The following is an 18,314-nucleotide window of genomic DNA, read 5'->3' on the forward strand; positions in this document are numbered from 1 at the left end:
TGCATATTTTTTGCAAAAAAAAAAAAAAAAGACTTCACAGAGCTCCTTTTTGTTGCTTTTTAGTGATTTTTTTTTGTCTACCATTCCTTGTCTTTTGCTCCTTCCCCACCATTCCAGCATTCTAGGTGCACAATCTTGTTTTTCTTCTTTTCTTAATGTCTTCATGTTTAATATTTTGGGACCTTCAGTTCAGTTCAGTTCAGTTGCTCAGCCGTGTCCGACTCTGCGACCCCACGAATCGCAGCACGCCAGGCCTCCCTGTCCATCACAAACTCCTGGAGTTTACTCAAACTCATGTCCATCGAGTCAGTGATGCCATCCATCTCATCCTCTGTCGTCCCCTTCTCCTCCTGCCCCCAATCCTTCCCAGCATCAGAGTCTTTTCCAATGAGTCCACATTTCGCAAGAGGTGGCCAAAGTACTGGAGTTTCAGCTTCAGCATCAGTCCTTCCAATGAACACCCAGGACTGATCTCCTTTAGGAGGGACTGGTTGGATCTCCTTGTAGTCCAAGGGACTCTCAAGAGTCTTCTCCAACACCACAGTTCAAAAGCATCAATTTTCTGGTGCTCAACTTTCTTCACATTCCAACTCTCACATCCATACATGACCACTGGAAAAACCATAGCCTTGACCAGACGAACTTTTATTGGCAAAGTAATGTCTCTGCTTTTTAATATGCTATCTAGGTTGGTCATAACTTTCCTTCCAAGGAGTAAGCGTCTTTTAATTTCATGGCTTAAAAGCCCACAATCAGCTGCCTTAGATCACAGCTGTGACTGTACACTTATGTCATCTTTTTCCCAAAACTTCCAATTCTCCTTCTCCTTCGCCTTTACTCTTCTGTGTACAAAGGTGTGCAGGGTTTCTCATCTTGAAAATACTTCCTCTGAACTCTGAGAAACCCATCGTTTCTCATTTGCTCTCCTGGCCAGCTTGTCAGAAGATAATGTGCTTGTGGCCTTTATTTTTTCATCTCTCACAGACTCTCACTTAATGCCTTACACTGTAATCTGGCTTAAGCCCTGTTACAATCTAAAACATCTGTCTCCAAAATCTCCGAATGATCTAATTTCTAGGTCAGTTGTCTTTTCTCACCAAGTTTGATCATCTTTCCTTTTTGAAATGCTTACCTCCTTAGCTTGAAAAACCCTTTACCCTAGACTTGCGGCCCACCCTGTGGGCTCTTTTTATTCTTTTCTTTTAATTCCACCCTGTCCACTCCCTACAAATGGAGGCAAGGCTAGCCCTTGGCTTTTAGTTGTCCTTGGATTTTTTTTTCAATATATATATATATTTTTTTATGTGGACCATTTTTTAAAAGTCTTTATTGAGTCTGTTACAATATTGCTTTTGCTTTATGTTTTGGTTTTCTTGGTCAGGAGGCATGTGGGATCTTAGCACTCTCTGCAATGGGAAGTCTTAACCAGTGGACCATCAGGGAAATCTCAATTTTGATTTTTGAATGTCCTCATCCACTATCCTGGGATCAAAATTTCTGATCCTAATCTCCAATCTATAACTGCCTTCTGAGCTTCAGAGTGATAACTCCAATTATTTGCTTAATACCTGGCTTACAAATTTGACTAACACTTCAAATTTAACATATTTAGCACCGAAGTCATCTTTCATCAGATATTAATTACACCTCCTGATGTACTCAAGAACATCAATGGTGGTGTCGTTTTTATTTTCAGCTCATCTCAAAACATTTAAATCAGCATTTACTTTCCCCTCTCACCTACCTGTCACATGCAATCAGTTTTCATTTTTGGTACTGTCGCTCATCTCTCTCTCTCTCTCTTTTTTTTTTTTTTTTTGCATTTTTTTTTTTTTACCATGCTAGGCAGAAGCCTTCCTTAACTCATTATGTACTTTACTATAGTAGCTTTTAAAGTGATCTTTCAGAATCTAGTATCTCCCCCTCAATTTACTGACAAATCAATTGACTAATATTGTCCCCTTTCTTAAAATAAATTGAGGCAACTTGCTGTTTGCCCTTGTAGCTCCACTACAAAAACTTTCTGTGGCTCCTGAGTTGGCTGACCACAAAAGCCCTACAGATTTGAAATTAAGCTACTGGATTGTAAATCAAGTTTAGCTTTGTTTCAATGACAAATAAGCAGAACAAGGATAAAGCAGGTGGGAACAGAGCCTTGTTGCATTCCTAGTTCTTTAGGAAGCTGCATCTGATACTTAGTGGCTCTGAAAACCTCTGTGAAATGAAGAACTTACCTTTCCAGGTCAGAGAGCCCTAGGCTCAGTGCCTTTTCAATCTTTTGGAGCTTGTCAGAGGTGTGCCAGGGGAAGTGGGGATGTTGGCAGTTAAACTATTCCACAGTGACATTGTTTTGTGTTCTTTTTCCTATTGTAGCATCAGACTTATCTACAGTTTTAGTGGAGTGGGCCTGGGCTATTGCCCCCTGAAATACACCTAGATGCAGGATGTCAAATATGGCCTTTGCTGTGACCACTTCTCCTGCCTGTGCTAAGACAGACATTACTAATCAATCTCTTGGTTGATTAGTACACATTACTAATCAAGGCTCTTTTGTAAGCTGGGATGTGGCTCCAGAATTCTCAGCATGTGCTTCAGCCCTCTCTCTTACTAATGGTTTCATTCATTCATTCCATAAATATTAGTGTAGCAGCTATAATGGATAGACATTATTCAAGGTGTTCCAGGTACTGCAAAGAAAAAGCCCCATGCCTTTCCTCACTGGGCTTATATTCTAGTTGAAGATAAAGGAGAAAAGTAAGCCAACAAGATAATCTGGGTTAGTCCTGAGCTCGATAGGAAACAAAAACAGGACAATGTGATTGAGAGTGACTGGGGGTAACTACTCTGGACAGAGAGTTAAAGAAGGCTGCTCTCAGAATGTGACTCTTGTTCTTAGACCTGACTGAGGAGAAGCAGGTGGTTCTGAAAAGCATTCCAGAGAGAAATTGCCTTGAGGTTGGGAGCCAGTTTGGCTAGTTCCAAGGACAAGCAGGAGGTGTGTGTGGCTGGAACAGAGTAAAGAGTGGTATGACAAAAAAGCAAGGGTTGCTGGTCTGTTTTGTTAACTGTTAACTGTTGCATTCCCAGTGTCTAGAATAGTGCTCAGCACAAAACAAATATTTATTTAATGAGTAAAAGCAGCTCTGATGTGATATAATAACAAAACCTATTAAAGACTGTTTATCCCTACCTGCATTTTCAGCCCACTATTTCCTTGCACTGTCAAATAGACTTTTTTTTTTTTTTTTTTACCATGAATACACTGAGGACACTTTTTTCTTCCATAGTTTGCTTCCCCATATCCTTACATCCCAGACTTTTTGCAAATTTTACTATGTAACCCCAGATAGTACCATGTCTTATCTGTGAAACTTTTCCAACCAACTCAAAATAGAAAAATTTCTCCTTCTGAATTCTTCAAATACCTGTCATAGGTGTCATTTGTTAACACTCAATGTAATAAACTGAACAACAGTATTACCAACTTTCTTTGTCCTGTTTCTTCCAATCACTACTGTTCTTTTTAAGATTTTTTTTTTGATGTGGACCATTTATAAAGCCTTTATTGAATTTGCCACAATACTGCTTGTTTTATATTTTGAGTTTTTGGCTGTGAGGCATGTGAGATCTTACCTCCCTGACCAGGGATTGAACCTGCATCCTTTGCATTGGAAGGTGAAGTCTTAACCACTGGACTGCTAGGGAAGTCCCCATCACTACTGTTTCTGACGATGGGGTTTGTCACCTGTTTTGAAGGCTTGAACTCCTTGTGGTTGCTTTGCCCATGGTGGTTGCTGAGAGAGATTGTTTTGATGATCTCAGTATCTCCTCAGAGAAGCTAGTGTCTGTGACTGGTGAGCTGAGAGCCCCCCATTGGGTTGATGTTTTGTTTAGGCCCACGTGAGTCAGTGAACCCCTTTCTGCTCCCTTCGCAGGCAAGGGCTCTGCTGGTCCCAGGAGCAGCCAGGAGAAGGGATGGGATGAAGGATGTTGGTCACCTTGACGACTCCCTTTAGGCTGTTGAAAATCATCATCACGACAAAAGTCAGTAAGTAAATTTAAAAATCTCCTCCAATCTGTCCTCTGTACCTCAGAAAGAAAAAAAAAATCTCCTTTCCTTCGATGCATCAATAACTTTACCTTCATATTCAAAGCACAGCAAGTAATTAATCTCTTGTTTGTGGGAGAACAAAGCATTGAATGAAACCCACATTTTAGATGTGAAAGAATCAAAATAAAACTGAACAAATGCAAAGCAGCAGCAGCAATTATTTACACTCCAGGAATCCAGAATTTAATAACCATGAACAGAACCTTGATAAACAGCAAGTTCTGGAAATAAAGTTTAATTATCATGCAATCTTTATCATTGGGTTGAATTAACCATCACCTGGAAACATCCTTGCAAAAACTGAAAGCTATGATGTTCAACTGGAGATACATAGGCTTTATGTATCCCTCAGAGAGAGAACTTCAAATGTGAAGCATTTATTAGTCACCTTGGTTCTATTTTTTAATCACTGCTTTAAAAATCCATCTCTTTAAATCTCTCTCTCTCTTTCTCTCACTGTTGGTTAAATGAAAGTAGCAATAAATACAATCTGCCCTGAGCAAACAGACCATACATCAATAAGTGAACACTTAGCCTAAGCTATTTTCCATGAGACCCATGAAGCATTTCTAATTGAAACTTAACAAGCTACAAGAAGCAGACACTCTAATCATCAGTTCTAGAAGGGAAATGTGAGCCTGGGTGCAGACATAGAAGCTTTTTAATTTATCTGGAAGAGAGTGTGACTGTATGCTTGCATGGTATAATTTTTTTTTAATTGCTGGAGTGTCATTGTTTGTTATTTCACATTTATTGAAAAATGTAGATGCCACATGTAACAGAATAGTAATGTCTTGTTCCGACTTGATGGCTTAATCTTACTAAACCACGATAATATATGCTGGCTAGAGTTGGGAATATTTAATAAAACACTGGAATAAATTTGTTGTGCTTACATTTTAAGGAAATTAATAGAAGCACCTTCATCTGCAAAATTTCAAGCTTTATTGATTTTAAGTTTGTATGAAACAGCAGTGCAGGGTGATAACTAGGTAAGAACAGATGTACCTCTATGAGGATCTTAGTCCTTGATCATAGGAGCAGGTGGGCCATGGTGGAGGCACACCTGCTCTGCGTGCACATTTTTTTCATTTGAGCTTCACAAGTGTCTAAGGTGGCAGGGCAGACATGACCATCTCCATTTTATAAATAAGAATCCTAAGGCTTGGAGAGACTGTCCCGCCCAAGATCGCAAAGGAGGTGGAGCCCAGAGTGTCCAGTCCCCAGTTAGTCACAGATCAGGTCTACGCACACTCACAGTGCCTCCACAATTTGTCAAAAGGGCTCTTTGGTGACCGGAAAGGCGTCATGATTCTATTTTGTCGTAGAAGGTGCTTGGGCTAAACCCCTCCTCCCTTTTCTCTTCACTGATTAGGGATCCAGAGTCCGCCCACTCCAGCTGCAGCTGCGTGCACGGTTTGTTCAGATAAATTACTTGCCAAGCCAGAGCTGAAAGCTAAAACATGTGACTATTCAAAAAACAGATGCAAAAGGACAACAGAGGTGAATGAGAACTATTCAAAGTCCAAACCTTGGCGTTTCTCTTTCTTCTGGAAGAACAACCAACAACTGTCATTAGACATTCAACAAGTCATTCTGCACGATCCAATTAAAGAACAAGTACAGGTTTGAAATGGTTAAAAGATAACCGTAAGAGGGAGATGAAAGCAAAGTTCAAGGGAACCCATGCGTCTCCCTTGTCTTCCTCGAAGGCGTCCTAGACTGGGGCCTGCGGAAAGCGCCACTCGGGCTGCGCGCGTGGGGCGGCTCTTCACGCGAGCATCTTCCTTAGAGACCGCAATGCAAAGTCCACCTCGGGTCCTTCTCTCCCAACATTTCAAGTTCCAACCTAGCTCTCCCCACCCTGCCCTCCCAATACAATTTCGGCCAGTTCCTAATCGACTCCAGTCTCGTCAGTCGCTCTTCTCGGCCTCGAGTAGGGAGAAAAGCAGGTGCTTTTCTTGTGGGCGCACCCCGCTCCCCCAGATCCCGCGCCGAACTCGGGAAAGTTGGGGTGGCTGCCTCCCTTCCCGGGCTCGGCGGCTTCTTCCAGGAGGGGCGCGGATGTGGTGTAGAAGCTCGCAGGGAAAGTCCTGCGGCGGAAACATCCCTGGCTGCCCCTGGGCGCAGAGAGGCACAGGTGCATTTTCTCCGACGTCCGCGAGCCGCGCCCGCTGCGCCGGGCCCACGATCGCGCCCCCTGCGCGGGCTCCCGCTCGCCCTTTGCGCCCCCGTCGCCCCCGCCCTCCCCTCATCCAGGGAGGCGGGGGGAGGCGCGGGGCCACAGGTAATCATTGCCAGCGGGGCCCGCGGGGGGAAGCGGGGGAGGGCGGCGCGGCGGGGCGCGGGCATAAAGGGGCACGGCGCGGCGCCCGTGCGCCCGGCTCCCGCGCAGCATGCCCGCCCGCGCCCCGCCGCGCCGCCTGCGGGCGTTGCCTCCGCCGCCGCCGCCGCTGTGGCTGCTGCTGCTGGCCCTGGGCGGCCGCCCCCTGAGCGCCGAGCCCGGCGACGGCGCGCAGACCTGGGCCCGCTTCGCGCGCCCTCCGACCCCCGAGGCCGCGGGGCTACTCCACGACACCTTCCCCGACGGCTTCCTCTGGGCCGTGGGCAGCGCCGCCTACCAGACGGAGGGCGGCTGGCAGCAGCACGGCAAAGGCGCCTCCATCTGGGACACGTTCACCCACCGCCCCCCGGCGCCTCCAGGCGACCCCTCGGCTGCCGGCTGGCCGTCGGGCGCCCCGTCGCCGCCCCCGCCCGCCACCGGGGACGTGGCCAGCGACGGCTACAACAATGTCTTCCGAGACACGGAGGGGCTGCGCGAGCTCGGGGTCACCCATTACCGCTTCTCCATCTCCTGGGCGCGGGTGCTCCCCAATGGCAGCGCCAGCGCCCCCAACCGGGAGGGGCTGCGCTACTACCGGCGTCTGCTGGAGCGGCTGCGGGAGCTGGGCGTGCAGCCCGTGGTCACCCTGTACCACTGGGACCTGCCCCAGCGCCTGCAGGATGCCTACGGCGGCTGGGCCAACCGCGCCCTGGCCGACCACTTCAGGGATTACGCCGAGCTCTGCTTCCGCCACTTCGGCGGCCAGGTCAAGTACTGGATCACCATCGACAACCCCTACGTGGTGGCCTGGCACGGCTACGCCACCGGGCGCCTCGCCCCCGGCGTCCGGGGCAGCCCGCGACTCGGGTACCTGGTGGCGCACAACCTCCTCCTGGTGAGTGCGAGGGGGCCAGGCGGAGGGCCACGCCGGGGAGAGGGCCTCTGGAGACGCCAGGGGCAAGAGGGGTGCCAGTCAGAGGAGGCTCCACTGGAGCACACCTGTGCGGTTTCCTGGGGTTCACGCCCAGGGAGGGTGGGGGGCGCTGAGCTTCTTGGGCTTCCCAGGAAATCCTGGAGTCGGGAATGGGAGGGAAGCCCCGCCGTGGGCGCGCCAGGGGACTGTCTTTTTTGAGGCCATCGCCAAAAAGAAATGGGGATTCGTTTCTCCCATGAGAAATGGGAGCGCCTTTCTCGTGAGGGTAGAGGATTCCTAGAGGTGAAATAGGTCTAGAAACGGCCGCCAGAGCACGAGGAAAGAAGTTTGCTCGGAAGCCACACAGACAGCATTGCTCTCTGCTAGAATTTGTGGAGATGTCACGAGTTCAGTTTTAATCCAATAAGATCTGTCTTGCTTGTGGCACAAGTTCACACTGCAGCAAACTCGAAGATGTTAAAATCGCATCTCCTACAGAGCAGAGGTTCAACTGTCTTTGGAAGTTCTTTCTGTGGCAGGATTGAGAACTACATCAGCCAACCTTACTTAATCAGCAGGAGTATGAAGACCCCTTGTACAGTCTTAAACAAGATACAGAAACTACTAAAGGGCGGTATAGATTGTGTCCTACAACAACTGTATGTCTGTGATGCTGTCTTCAATTGGAAGGATTCCTCAGGGATGAGATTATTAGCCTGACAAAATTGATTTTAACACCCTTGTGCAAAAGGCTTAATACATTTTGACAGAGGAGGAATTAATGTGCCATGATGAAGTTGTCTTCCAAAGAATTCTTTCACCCTTTTCTCCTTTACTTTACTCAAGTTTAGGTTCATCAGTTTGAGGGTTCCTTTATAACATCAGTTGTTCATACACTTCGTAGTTTTGTATCATGAGAAAATATTTTAAATGTATATGTGCAAACATTTTAATAAATAGATTTAAATGTATAACATTTGGCAAAGTATTTTGGTGACTTATGCATCTACTGGAAGACCTATTTTTAAATTTAGAATTAAGCCACATATTTTGAACAAAGTCAAGATGAAGACTTGCTTCTACACACTTTTATTCGAAGCCATAGGTAATTGAGGCAGAACAGTTCCTGGGTCATCGAGTTGACTTACCACTCAGAGCTGCTGATTGTGTTGTAATAAGGGCTAATTAGATTGTGTGTCAGCTCCAAAAAGCCCTGCTTGCTACCACAGGTCATAAAAGAATGTTGAGTTTGTTTGACCAAAACTTGTGATTTTAGTGATTCCATATTGATACTTCAGTAAGATACTTTAGAGCAGTGGTAATAAACTTGTTCAGTCTGTCAGTTCTTTTAAGGAATCAGAAGACCCAAACCGCACCTGTTCATGATTAGTGATAGAAAACAATGGAAAAAACTGGTCCCTCTTTTGAAGAAAACATAGCAGATTTCAGTTCATACCAGAAACAAGAGATTTGTGGACCAACTGAAGGACCAAATAGACCATTCCTGCAAAATTACTATTGTAGATTTAAATCATATGAGTTCTATTTTTAGAATGCATGTAATAAACTCTATGAATACAAAACTCATCAATTGTTATTATAACCACTTACCCATTCATTTCATACATAAGATAAGGAACTGGGACTGCAGGAGCTTTCTGGTACTCTGGTAGATTAAATAGTCAACATGCTTTTGACTCTTGTGCCCACTTTTTGCCTTCCAATTAACTCCCCAGTTACATTTTTGTCTCCTTACCCAAAAACTTGCCAAGCACTCACCCTCCTTCCCAGTGGACTTTGTGTTCATAAGAAATTAGTAACAAGTGGACAGTTGCTTTTGCTGACGCTGCAAACATAATTACAGTTGGTGTAAAAAATTAATTTTGCTTTCACATATCTTTGGTTCAGAGTGTAGTCATTCTTGGATCTTATGAAGAAGTAAGTTGTTATGATCAAATATGATATCTTTAATTATTTCCTATGAGATATTTTCATTCTGATGTTAATATTCTTTCTTTGTGTTACAGGGAGGGGGTTATGGAAGTTTTGATCTTATTTGAAAAGATAAATCATATTCTCAGATTTTGGTAATGGAACATTTTGGTGATATTAATAGAACGTTTCAGCTAGGTTTCAGGTATTCCTGGTAGGGGCTACTGAGCCCTTAGCACATTTATTTACATTTGGGGATCTAATGCTGGTGAAGGATCAGTCTGGCCAGCACCCCTCTCCTCCCCCATTCCGTGTTTCCACTAATTTACAAGTAGACTAAGGAGACACCTTAGGGAGACTGGAAATTTGATGTTCCGCACCCCCACCCCCATCCCCTGGCACCAGATACATAAGAATCATTGTCTGATGGCCTGGAGGACAGAGGCAGACCAGACTAACTGCAGGATGAATAGTGGGATGGGGAAGCTTTGCTCAGAATGGAGGTCTTCCTGTTTTTTGTGGGGTTTTGGTACTGAGGTCCCCTAGATAAAAATAGCCTCTGTGTGTGTCGGTATGAGAGACAGAGATGGAGACTGACAGAGCCAGAACTGACAGAAGGATTTCCCTGCAGAGCCCATGGAATCCAGACTGCTTTGCTCTTCCAAATATAACCCGGAAAGAAGACGTAGCTTCTTCTCTCTGGCTTGAAGAGGGACTGCTGTGCCTTCACAGCTCTAGAAAGACGGGTCTTAACGGCCCCTGAAGAACTAGTGTTAAGGCTGGTAGTTGGAGTCCAGCTCCAACGGTGCCTGTGAGTTTTGTTCTGCCCATGGGATTCTGGGGAGGACCAGGACCAAGTTGGGACTCCCAAGGAGTCTTGCAAATGTCTGTTCAGGGAACCTGTGACAAAAAGACAACTTCTTTTTTGGGGGGCAGGGGGGATATTTATTTATTTGACAGTGTTGGGTCTTAATTGCAGCACGTGGACTCTTAGTTATGGCTTGTGGGATCTAGGTCCCCAACCAGAGGTTGAACCTGGGCCCCCTGCCTTGGAAGCACAGAGTCTTAGCCTCTGGACCACAAGGAAGTCCCAAAAGACAACTTCTTTCGCTTAAAGAGGTGGGGCTGGGAGATATTACTTTGCGCATTACATATAGTGCAGACCTGACTTGTGCTGACCATCAGTGCTCCTGTCAGCTGATCTGTCCACAGCATCTGTCCAGCCGCTCTTCTCTTTCTTGACACGCTTTCTTAGCTTGGCTTCCAGAACCCCACTGTCTCTCCCTTCTCCTCTCAGCTCACTGCAACTTCTTCCCAGTTCCCTTTGCTTATTCCTCCCTATCATGTCTCTAAATGTTGGAGTGCCGGGGGCTGCCTCCTGGGGCCTCTGCTCTAGATTCACTCCAAATGAGTTCTTTGAAGACTCTATATCCTGATGACTCCAAATTTTGGGTCTCCAACCAGAACTTCTGCCCTGAGCTCTATACTCAGAGAGAGTGTAGAACTTATCCTTTTTGATGTCAAATAGACATGTAACATTTAATATCCAAAAGCAAATTCCTGTCTTCCCCATTTCCATCATGGTAGTTTTGCTCTTTCAGTTGGTTGGACACCAAAGCTTAACTTCTTCCTTTCTTTTAAATCTTACATTCAATCCATCAACCAATCCTATAGCTCTGCTTACCTTCAAAATGTATACAGAATCCAGCCACTTCTCTCTTTATCTAAAACTCCAGGCCCAAGATTCTGCCTGGATCACTGGAACAGCCTAATGACTGATGTCCTTGCTTCTGCCGTTGCTCCTTGCAGTTTGCCATGGCAGATATTCCCAAGGATATCATTATGTATGAACAGGATAAAGTCCCCTGTTTATTAAAATCACATTTTTTCTTTAAGAACTAGCTCACATGCTCCCTTTGGCCCTACACTCAAGTGCCATCTGTTCCTTCTGTGGAACCCACAGTGCTTCTCTCTGATGCCCCCTACCGCACTTTTTTCTTTCATTTAATCATTTGCTTCCCTAGCCGGGTAGTTCCTTAAGTGAGGAAAACACGTTCACTTCCTCTATCCTAAAATGCCATCTTGCCCTTGTTAAGTGCTCAGTAAGTGACTTCTGGCTATTTAACAGCCTGACTTTGCCCTTATAAACTCATGTTCCTAGGATCTGTTCTCTTCATCAATTTTCTAGCCACTTTCTTATGGGACAGGGAGTATTAAATCCTAATCAGAGAGTAAGATCAGTAACTATAATGGTGCAGAATCTGACATTTTCAGTAAAAATTTAAGGTTCATCATCACGTGTATGATTCCACTGTAGAAGTTTCCAAACAACTGAAAACTGTTTATAATCACTATGAAACATTATGACAAAGTTTTCAGAATGGGAGATGGGGGAATGCTCCTGGCTGGTTTTAGGAGAATGTATTGGAAGTGGCTTTGTTATCTGGTTGAGCTGTCCTTCCCCAAGTAATAGTGGAGGCAATTTATTTATTAGATATATGTTTGAGTTATAAGGCTATGTACTTTTGTGAAGCACTTTACCAATTTTCCACTCATTAAAATTTTTTGGTACATTGCTGGAATAATCAACTGAGTTGAATGTTAATATATTTTATAGACTACTGAATTCAATAGTGTATTTAATCAGAAATGGTTAAAATATCTCCTGAAGAGCTTGACTCACTCTTCTTTGAATATCTGATTGAACACAATGTTTTTTGAAGGTCACAGTCAAGTCCAAGAAAAAATTTAAGAATAGGAAAGAAACTAATAAAATAATTTCAAAATCAAAGTAGTATTTAACAATGTCAATTCTTTTGAGTTGAAGAGGGAATACTAAGCATTCAAATAATGTCAATGTGCATTTCTCAAGTGCAAAATAACCAAATGCATAAGCGTGTTACCTGAATATAGTAGTTAGTCATGAAGTTTGCACACAGAAGTCTTCTGAGTTATCTTAATTTTTCAAACAATATGATGTTCCAAGCCAGAATTTTAAAATTAATTTGTACAAAAAGTATGTTTCTTTGTAATTATTTCAGCAGCATTTGACTAGATTTTCAAATCAGTTTTGAAATCATCTACTTTACATAAAACATATTACCAAATACCTTTTCTGGATGTTTAAAAAGAATGTTATCTTTTTAAGGCATAAAGGAAATTTTAGGTCTAGGAAGAGTAAAAAACAAAATTGGGAGGACAAGAAATAAAGAGAGGGTAAGTAAAAAAGTTTCTGAATCCTTCAAGATCCACATCTTAGGAAACTACAAAGTGATACTTGTAATCTCAGTTGCTCAGTTGTGTCCAGCTCTTTGCGACACCATGGACTGCAGCACTGTAGGCTTCCCTGTCCATCATCAACTCCTGGAGCTTGCTCAAACTCATGTCCATCAAGTCAGTGATCTATAAACAGATAAGCGTAATTTAAATATATAATTATGCTTTATTTATATAATTATGTATTTATGTGCTTAAAAATAATTTAAGCATATATTTAAACAGATAAGCATAATATATTTAAATAGATAAGCTTAATCTACCTTTTATATGCTCTATCTTGATATATTCTGGGTACAGAGATAAACTAAAGTATCACTATAGCTCTTCTATCTTGGAATAAACTCTTATTTATCCTTCAAAGACTTAACTCAAGTACTCCCCTTTTGCAGTAACAAGAGGCAGAGAATCATTTACTCATTTATGGCTCTTTGAGGCCACAGACTGTATACCATATTTATTTTTAAGTTTTTAGCACTTATCTCAGTCCTTGGAGCAGAGGAAATACTGATACCAGTTTTAATGAATGAATAAACACAGATGTAAAATAATCTTTACTTATTTCAGTATGTCCTTCTTTTCTTTTTTGTAAACTGAATATCTGCAATCTGCTTTCTCACCCAGTATCTGGGAAGGAGTTTTAAAAAGCGAGGAAGAACAAGGGAAACAATTTCTACCCAGACAGGAATGTGACCTTTGTGCATTTCCAAGGCAGATGATAGCTCCATTTTCATCCAGTGGATGGGGTGATAGGGAAGGAGGAGTATGTGACCTTGTGGGAGTTTCACCTGAAGGCTGCACCGTCTCTTGCACTCACCTCCCATTGACAGAATTCAGTCACGTGGTGCAAGGCGCGGAGGCGAACTGCAGCTGTGGAGCTGTGTGCTCAGCAAATCAATTGGGAACAGGTCATGAAGGACAAGCAGTGATCTCCCCTACACTGTCCACCTCTCAGATACATTGTGAGAATCAAAACAAAATCAGGTATGTCATCATGTTCTGCAAAATGTAAAGAGCTCTACAAGGGTGAGGTATGAATCTTTATAGTCAATAAAAGCAAAAGAACTTGAGAAGTGATCCTCTTGAGCTGTTTAGATGAAAGGAATTAGACAAATGCGTTAGAAATTGTTGCCTCACTTAACTTCATTCGTAACCCTCAGCATTCAGTGGAACAGTCTTTGCAGTTATTTCAGCAGCATTTGACTAGATTTTCAAATCAGTTTTGAGATGACCTGTTTTACATAAAACCTATTACCAAGTACCTTTTCTTGATGTTTAAAGGAAATTTACTAAAATTTATGACTGATATAACTTGTTATATTGACTTAAGATAAATGTTTAGTTAACCTGAATGGCCCCAGTCTGAATAGATATTTTTTTATTAATAACATTATTGTTTGCAGTATGGATGTCAGAACATCAGCCATGAACCAGTATCATTTATAGTTTGATAAAATAGTCAAGATAAACTGAAACCAGTTTTATACATTAAGCCTTTCTTGGTGGCTCAGATGGTAAAGAATCTGGCTGCAATGCAGAGATTGCAATGCAATCCCTGGGTTGGGAAGATTCCCTGGAGGAGGGAATGGCAACCTGCTTCAGTATTCTTGCCTGGAGAATCCCATGGACAGAGGAGCCTGGCGGGCTATAGTCCATGGGGTCATAAAGAGTCAGACACAACTGAGTGGCTAATGCTTTAAATATAATGGTTGAAGAGATATTATTTCCATGTCTGTGAATGCACTATTATTTGATAATTAGAATAAAAAGGCAACAGAGGAATCTTAGGTCAGATTTCTTCTCTGGACCAACTCCTTGCAGTTATCCTGGGATCCTCTGGCTTCTGCTCGACGATTTCTAGCAAAAGCAACCCAGCTTCTCACAAGTAGCCCACTTGATTTTATCTTTTATATTGATTAGAAACCTGCCTCTACAGAGGACTCACCCCTGGTTGTCTCTGCCTTCCTTGTGTCAAAAAATAAATTGCTTTTTGTGGAGACAGCTTTTCAAATATCTGAAAAGGCCACTATGTTCTTCTCAAGTATTTTCTCCTTTATTCACATTCAGGGTCACGCCTCCAAGAAGAATTAGAGGGAGCTACCATTTAGTCAGGTCTCCTTCTTGGGGAGATGCAGTGGGGCAGATAGGAAGATAGATGAATTCTGAGAAAGCAAATGTGACCCTTGAGAGGCCTCTTTATCTTCTCACCCTTGAGGAGAAGGTGGGGAGGGAGAAGGAACAGTTGACCTCTCTGTTAATATCTCCCCAGGGGGTTGTGGCTTTGAACAGTGCAGAAGAGAGTTGGCTGTCGTGGGACCTGCCCATGGCCATCGTCCTTACCAAGGGGCTGCGGATGGTGGAGATGACTGAGGATACCCGGGTTGGAAGGGTGTTCTGGGTTCTGTGTCCTGGGGGCCAGCTGTGCATCCACACCGGGTGAAGCGATGCCCAGTTCACAGGATCAGTGGCTGGAAGGGCAAAGAGAGGGACGTGGAGGCTTCTCTTAAGATTCAATGTGCAAACCAAGTTTCAGCTGCCCCCAGGATTCAGCGCATATTTCTTGTTCTGCACACTGGATCCTGGCCCTGCCGTCCAAGACTGCATTGCTGGCTTTGGCTGTCACCTTCCTGCGGACTCGGGTTGACTTGAGGTCAGCTAAAACCTCTCAGGCTTTAACATTTTTCCGTGTGTGAATTGCTCTTAAACCAGATTTTCCCTGTCATTTCCTTTTGTTTTTTATTTTTAAACTTTTAATCTTATTAAATTTCATCCTCAATATGTAAAGGTGAGAAGAGGATTATGACAGATGGTGAATACTTCTTAAAAATTGAACATCACCTAAATATATTAGGGCGAGCAGTTAAAGGAGTAGCAGTGCACAGGCATAGTGGAATAGTGTTTGGCCGTAAAAAGTTAATGTATGGTGGTTAAAAAGCTGCACATGGTATGTTATTAAGAGAAAAATGCCATTTGCTGTATTATGCTTCTTACATATCTTAGCTGCGTGAGTGTGAATGAGTAGAGAGCATTCTCCAGATGCTGCCCTTTCCCCCAGCTTTTTCCCTGACATGCCAAGCCTAGATTTGCTATCCCTGCTTTCTGCTTCATAAAATTCTGTCCTGCCCTTCTTATAATATTTCACACATTTTATTGAAATGATTTTTTTCTTGGTCTTCCCCTGCAAAGATCTCAGCTTTGTGATGCCAGGAGTCATGTTTATATCACTTGCCATTTGGGGGTATTTCTAGATAGTAGTGTTACAGGTAATTTTTTTTTTCTCTGATTGTCTGGATTTTTTCTAATTGTTCTCTAAGCAAAATGTGATACTTTTGTGGTGGAGAAGTCATAAGTAGTGTTTCTGGGAAAAGATGGCAGATTGAATTTACCCATCAAATTTTTCTCTCTTGAAACCCCATTAAACTTCAGTAACTGTTACTTGCTCAGTTGTGTCCAACTCTTTGTGACCCCATGGACTGTAGCCTGCCAGGCTCCTCTGTCCATGGGATTCTCCAGGCAAGAATACTGAAGTGGGTAGCCATTCCCTTCTCCAGGGGATCTTCCTGACCCAAGGATAGAACTTGGGTCTCCTGCATTGTAGGCAGATTCTTTACCATCTGAGCCATGAGGGAAACCCTTTAATAAGGTAACCATTAGCAAAGAAACAGTTATAGAAAGGGGAATGGGCAAGGGGAGGGAAGGAGGAAAGGAGGGAAGGGAGATGGAGGAAGACCCAGAGTGGAGAGAATAGGGTGGAAACAAAACTTTAAAAGCTGAGAAGCAGATGGTGGCGTATGCCTGACTCAGTGGATCCAAACAAGCTGACTACTAGATTGGCTGTGGGAGAAGCCAAGAACCAACCCTACGATTGCAGAATCCCAGAGAATAGCAAGACCAGGTACTCTGGAATGGGTGCTGAAGGGCGTGGGTACTAAAGTGAGAACTGGTTGAAAGCTGTGTAAGAAACTAGATTTCTGGATCTCTTCCCCATCATCCCCACTGTTGGGCGTATGCCACCTCTCCACTCAAGGAGAAAACTCAAAGTGAATTTTTTGGAGCGTATAAAATGGACAGTGTCTGGACTGAGGGACCTCAGGCATCTTTGCGGGCATGAGCACCACGCTGAAAAGAGGGACTAAGTGAGCATATAGCCTGGCTTGGAGACCCGCACCCCTTTCCCAGCCCCTCCTTTTATTCCACCCCCAGCTCTTCTTGCCCAACAGGCTCTTGGAATGTTGGCCATGTGACTTCTGCTCTCCAGATAGGGACTGGAAGTATCTTCTCCTGCGAATCTGATGAGCTCATGCAGAAAGACCTAAGATGCTGGTCCTAAAGTTTCCACAACAAAATGGCAGAGACAGATCACTCCACAGTGAAGCTTGAAGTCAACACACCCCACCCATATGCTCAGATCTTCCAGTCAGGGTTGTTGTTTCTCATTCTTAAACATGAGTAGACAATTAGGAATCAACAGGATCTGAGGAAAGTGTCTAATGTGAAAGACTGAGACCAACTTAATTAGAGAGGAAAAAAAGCAACTTTTGGGGGAGAAAACTTGGAGGAAACTGAGAATATATGTGGAGAAAAAAAGATAAAAAGAAAAAAAAAGGACAGTCAAAAGATACAGAGTTCTAGTTATACAAATAAGGAAGTCATAGGATGTAGTGTACAGCTTTGTGATTATAGCTAGTACTGTATTGTATATTTGAGAATGCTAAGGGAGGTTAATCTTAAAAGTTCTTGCAAGAAAAAAAAATCTGTAACTGTGTTTGGTGATAAATGTTGACTAGACTTATGGTGATGGTCATTTCATAATATATACAATCTATGTTGTGTACCTGAAGCTAATATAACATTATATGTGAATTATATCTCAATAAAGAAAAATAAATTTTAAGAAACCTCAGTAAACTCTTAAAGAGTTAAGAGAATATGTTGCATCTAGAAAGTAGGAATAGGATGATACAATAAAATAGGTAGGGGGAAAGAACACATGGAAATTAAATATAGCAGAATTGAAAAATTTAATAGATTGGAAAATACAGGTGATAAAATCTCTGTAAGAATAGAGCAAGAAGGCAAAAAGATGGACAATTGTAGAATAAAAGTAAGAAAATTAGTGAACCATCCAGAGGTCCAACATTGAGATAACAGGAGTTCTGGAAAGAGAAGGGTGCAATAGTGTTGTGTCTGGGGACCTCATTGAACTATGCTTCTCAGCTCTGTATACTGGCATCCCACATAGTCTATGGGCTAGAACATGTGACTTGTTTTATTCAATGGGATAGTAACAAGTGTGATGCAAGCAAAAACTTGATAACTACTTTCACACTGGAAATTTTCTCTTTCTGGATCACTCCCTCTTGAAAGTACCAGAGATAAGGGCCATCTGTAGGCCACCAATCAGACCTTCTGGCTCTCATATCTCTCCGTAAGGACCTAATACAGTATAGCAGGAACCAGTTCATGCTTCTCTTTTCATAGGAATTGGAATGCTTGAATCATTGCATCTGTAGCAGCATTCCTCCCAACTAAGACATTCCCCCTGGTTACTGCTGGTGAAATAATTAGCAATTAGGGCACCATCTTGTGATAGAGGTCAGTCTGCCCCCTTGAATATCACTCAGAATGGCATTCGCTTTGCCTTCTGGGAAGTCAAGCCTCAGTTGGGTTTAGTTGGTCTTCAGAAGCAGATGTCAAGACAGCATTAGATGTGCAGGACATTTATTAATGGCCAACAACAGTAGAGTGAAAAGGGGGAG

General features: G+C 43.2%; 1 protein-coding gene across 1 annotated transcript in view; it reads left to right on the top strand.

The window, feature by feature from the left end:
• The first annotated feature begins 6,434 nt into the window (after positions 1-6,434).
• KL (klotho) overlaps positions 6,435-18,314 on the top strand; it is a 39,347-nt gene continuing 27,467 nt past the window's right edge. The window contains exon 1 of the mRNA XM_020873562.2: positions 6,435-7,329. Coding sequence (XP_020729221.1) covers positions 6,508-7,329 — 822 coding nt within the window. The 5' untranslated portion in view covers positions 6,435-6,507. The remainder of the gene's footprint in view (positions 7,330-18,314) is intronic.

This window comes from Odocoileus virginianus, chromosome 8 (assembly GCF_023699985.2).
Source record: "Odocoileus virginianus isolate 20LAN1187 ecotype Illinois chromosome 8, Ovbor_1.2, whole genome shotgun sequence".
Lineage (NCBI taxonomy): Eukaryota > Metazoa > Chordata > Mammalia > Artiodactyla > Cervidae > Odocoileus > Odocoileus virginianus.